We start from the raw sequence: 4447 nt of genomic DNA, 5'->3' as shown, positions 1-4447 counted from the left end.
ATATAAATTAAAATATGAGCATTAAATACGATTTTTTAAATATATAAAAAAAATTAAAATTTATATATATTCATATAAGATATATAATACTAAAACTGAATTTAAAAAGAGAGAGAGAGAGAGAGCAAAAAGGCAGGTGGACCATCCTGCAAGCATGGATAAATATAAAGGGTGGGAAGGGAAGCTTTGGTTTGAATAGAAAGCAAGTTAATGGTGGAGGGTTCAATTTACATCCACAAATTCACATAAACCTTTCTTCTCTTTCAATAACCGATTCCCATTTTAATCACTTAATTTCCCTTTTCTTTCTCTTCAATTTCATTTCTTTTCCTTTTATATATATATGTATATATATATGCACATCCATCTTAACTCCTTTTCCATAACAAATTCATTAAAATGTCTAAAGAAATTGTAAATTATGTATGAAATAATTGGACTAAGATTTCTCCTATTAAAAGATAAAAGAGTGTAAATTACAAAAATGCAAATCTTTATGTGGTTTAGGTATAATGATCTACATGCAGAAGATTATATTGTAGATATTATAAATTGTTATTTTAGTTTATATAAAGATGTTTCTCACTAATTTAGGGAAAATATTTAAGAAAAATATTCTGCCATAATCTCTACTATATTATATTGTAATTTGTAATATATCTGAATATATATAAAAATATATTCAGGGTAACACATATCTATTAATTAATATACTTAAGACAAAAGATTAAGGTTAAACCTTGTCGACTACGAAATATTCTGGATATGTCAGAGATAGGTCCATAGACGGCAGAGGCTGAGAGAATATTTCACGTGATTCTTGAAATGCAATTTTGATTAATTACTCCTTTTATAATTAATGTAGGTTTTAACATAATTAAATATATTGTAAAAAAAATTATCTATATTTCATAATTCGTGATTGTATGTTGTGCTTTTTTATTTATTAAATATAAACTATTATGTTATAATCTTAAATATGAATATGATATACATATATTTTAGTATTTATTAATAATGTGACGTATGGATTGTATCCTTACATTGATCATTTAGAAATTTGGTAACTCAAACTGTAATTACTACATCGGATGAAAGTAAATAGACAACCACAAGTATGTCTGATATTTTAGTAGGATATGATTGGAACATATGAATTAACGTGGAAACAATGCAGAATAATGCTAGAAATTTATGAAGAAAAAAAAATCAACTACTAAAGGTAAGAAATCATGTACATGGAATCTTTCTCAGTTATCTGCCAATGAAAATGTAATAATCAGAAAAAAAAAAATTTACACCATCAATCTATCTATACAAAGTACTATATCCCTTTTCAATATAATAATAACCTGATAATTGGATTTTTTTTAAAAAAAAGAAAAATAAAAAAGTGTTTCAAATCATATACTAATTCCTAAATTAACAAGTCAGTAATAATGTTACAATTCAAGTTTCAGTAGTTCCATAAACATGCCAAATCTTCAATATCATCATACGGATCTATGCTTCCAAGTCCAAAACTCTTTGAAATCACTGATGAAATCTCATTGTTGTTAATTTCAGTGCTATGGCCAGTGTCTTGTGACGGACTCACCATAGACTGATTTGATGAAAACTGCTCCACCTTGTTGCACTGCCTCTGCCCGATATGATCACCACTGTAATTGCCTGCCAATGCTCTTATACTTGCCTCGTCCTCGGTTCGGAAGCTGCCAGTGCCGGAATCCGAGGTCTCTGGATGGAAGAAAACGGGGTCTTGGGTTGGAATTTGAGGGTTGAAAATAGAGCTTGAAACTGGGGTTTTATTGATGGCCTTGAATTCAGATTCACAATCAAAAGTAGGATCCATGAGAGGAGGCAATGAAGCATAGTCCATAAATTCATCCCCAAGAGAAGCCATTGCAATTGGACTTTTATTGATCCCTGCTGTATTCTTATGAAAAACCCTACAAACAACCCATTCATCCTGCAACAAGCCAAAAAATATGTTAATAATAAGTAGAGCTTTATTCTTCATTTGCACAAAAGCAAAGAATGAGACCCCGGTCCCCATGAAAATAAACCCTCAACCAAATTAACCCCCTTCCAATTAGAACCAAATATTCCGTCTTATGGGTGTATAAGAAAAAGTTGTAGATACTAAAATTCGAATTTGAGAGTGAAGCTTTAAATTAAATTACCTTAGCAGCTTTGGGAAGATTATAGTAAGAGAATTTGCCTTCAAGCCTATATTCATGCATGACCCAGTTAGTTTTCTCTCCCCGTGGAGCTCTCCCTTTATAGAAAACAAGGGTCTTTTTCATCCCAACAAGGCAACCTTTTCCTTTGAAAATCTCTTTATCTTTTCCAGTTGCCTTCCAATATCCAGCTTGGGTTGCTCGGTTTGTTCTCATCCCGGTCGGGTACTTCCTATCTCTTTGGCAAAAGAAGTACCATTCTTTCTCCCCCATCTTGGCTTTGTCTGCAGTAACCAACCAAACAGCAAACAAAAATTAGATACAAATAGTATAGATTTGAATTTCAACATCTGAGCTTGAAAAAGAAGGCTTACCAGGCAAATCCCAAGGTTCAGACTTGTTCAAATCAGCTTCCCCAATAGCAGCGGCACTGAAGTTGCTGTTCATAACCTTCTCTAAAAGATAATGAGTTATAATCTCCTCATCGGTAGGATGAAACCGAAAACCAGGCGGCAACTCCATCAGCTCTTGTTGTCGTTGGTTAACAACAATGGCGTCTTCCATGGGAAAACTCGATCCAAATTATAGAAACCCTTTATGAATTTATGCAAAAGAAAAAGAAACCCAAAAAGCTAGAAATAATGCAGAGCAACAGTTGTGGAAAGCAAAAAGAAAGGAGAAAGATTTTATAGAGGAAATCTGAAGCTAGCTTTTGCAGAAGAGAAAAAGGGAAGGCCGTTAAGAAACTAGAACAAAGGGAAAAACAAGAGCTTATATAGAGGAGATAATGTTCCATCGAAAGATCCGTAGGCTTCAAGGCACTTACAAAGGAAGCCTCATAGGCTTATTCAATTTCGTTTTTATTTATTTTCTTAGCCATATCTGCCTGTTTGAAAATTTGGAAAACAAATAGCATCACACTTTAATAAATAATTAAATAGGAGGTTTCTATGCTAGTGGGGAACTTTTTCTTTAATTTTTAGCAATATTTCCATATGTTTAAAACCTAACCCGAACAACAAATTCTATTGCCCGTTTTGGATAATTGGAAATTTCCCAGAACATCTCCTTTAATCAATTAAAATTTTGTGGATTAATTTCCAAGTGCAAATATTCTTGAAGGAAATACTGCTTGCTTTCAAATGATTTTATTCCATGAATTTTTCAAGCTTAGCTTCAAATATTCTTTAATGGAAACCACTCCATTCGCGGGAATCAAGATCAATGAAATTTCATGGAAATTTCAAACTATTAGGTTCAAACCCTTTTTTTTATACATATTTTTGTGCAAATAATAATCTGTTTTTGAAATATATTAGTGAGAAATATAATTTATTATTTTTAAGCTTCCTCATTGTCAATTGTGATCATTAAAATTGTAAAATCGAATGTTGATTATGACAATATAAAACGATCACAAAGCAATAAAAAAAATCAAAACAGAAGAGAAGAAAATTCACTAATGTTGAAAATTAAATGATATAAGAGAAGTTTCGACTAAACAAACATTATTCTAATTAAAGTCAAATAGAGGAAGTGTAGTTCTGTATAGATTTTAAATTAAATCACACAGATTCTCTAATTTTGTCACTATATTATTTCTTTAATAGAAATTTGAGTGCACACAACTCTAACAAAAATAAATTCAAGAACTATTTTTAACTTAAATTCACTAAATCACATATATTATAGGATATAATCATATTATAAATTAGTCATTAATTGTGTCCTATTTATGTAGATATCCGTAAAATCAAATTAATTTTATATGTTTTAGTGGTTTTAATTTATATAATTCTGTCATATTTTATAACGTTAGATTTTACTATTTTATTTTTCATGTGTGTGTGAAAACAAAGCTTATCTTATGTTTATAAAAAGTGCGACATAACAAAAGCGTACAAATAAATTGAAAAAAGTTCCTTTTATTACTTTATTTAACCTCATTATATTAAGTAAATTATTGTTTTAACAATTAACTATTTTTGGTACATGTTTTAATACTTAACTGAGGATAAGTATTTAATACATTAATAATATCTTTTTTTTTAAATTAAATAAATATTTTTTAATAATATATTATATCTTTATAAAATAATTGTCAACTCTTAAACTTTATTTAAAAAATTTAAAAAGTCCACGTAATTATTACATGTTTGGTATTTATGTATGCACAAAATTTTGAATCAATCTAAGATGAGCAAAATCTATATATAATAATGATAATTAGTAAGTAGAATTAGTTAATAAAATCAAATGAAGAGATT

General features: G+C 29.4%; 1 protein-coding gene across 1 annotated transcript; it reads right to left on the bottom strand.

Moving 5' to 3' along the window:
• Positions 1-1224: 1224 nt before the first annotated feature.
• Positions 1225-2928, bottom strand: LOC107893812 (NAC domain-containing protein 92-like). Its single transcript, NM_001326819.2, has 3 exons — positions 2555-2928; positions 2184-2464; positions 1225-1969 (listed from the first exon to the last, which is right to left on the bottom strand). The coding sequence occupies exons 1-3, from the start codon at positions 2742-2744 to the stop codon at positions 1457-1459; spliced, it is 984 nt and encodes a 327-aa protein (NP_001313748.1). The 5' UTR covers positions 2745-2928; the 3' UTR covers positions 1225-1456.
• Between the last annotated feature and the right edge of the window lie 1519 nt (positions 2929-4447).

This window comes from Gossypium hirsutum, chromosome A13 (genome assembly GCF_007990345.1).
Source record: "Gossypium hirsutum isolate 1008001.06 chromosome A13, Gossypium_hirsutum_v2.1, whole genome shotgun sequence".
NCBI classification, from domain to species: Eukaryota; Viridiplantae; Streptophyta; class Magnoliopsida; order Malvales; family Malvaceae; genus Gossypium; species Gossypium hirsutum.
This window is presented reverse-complemented; position numbering and strand designations above follow the sequence as displayed.

Coding starts and splice junctions, on each gene's coding strand:
- LOC107893812 (NM_001326819.2), bottom strand. CDS start 2,744: ATGGAAGACGCCATTGTTGTTAACCAACGACAACAAGAGCTGATGGAG. Junction 2,465..2,554: donor TGAACCTTGGGATTTGCCTG/GTAAGCCTTCTT, acceptor TGGTTACTGCAG/ACAAAGCCAAGATGGGGGAG. Junction 1,970..2,183: donor ATCTTCCCAAAGCTGCTAAG/GTAATTTAATTT, acceptor GGCTTGTTGCAG/GATGAATGGGTTGTTTGTAG.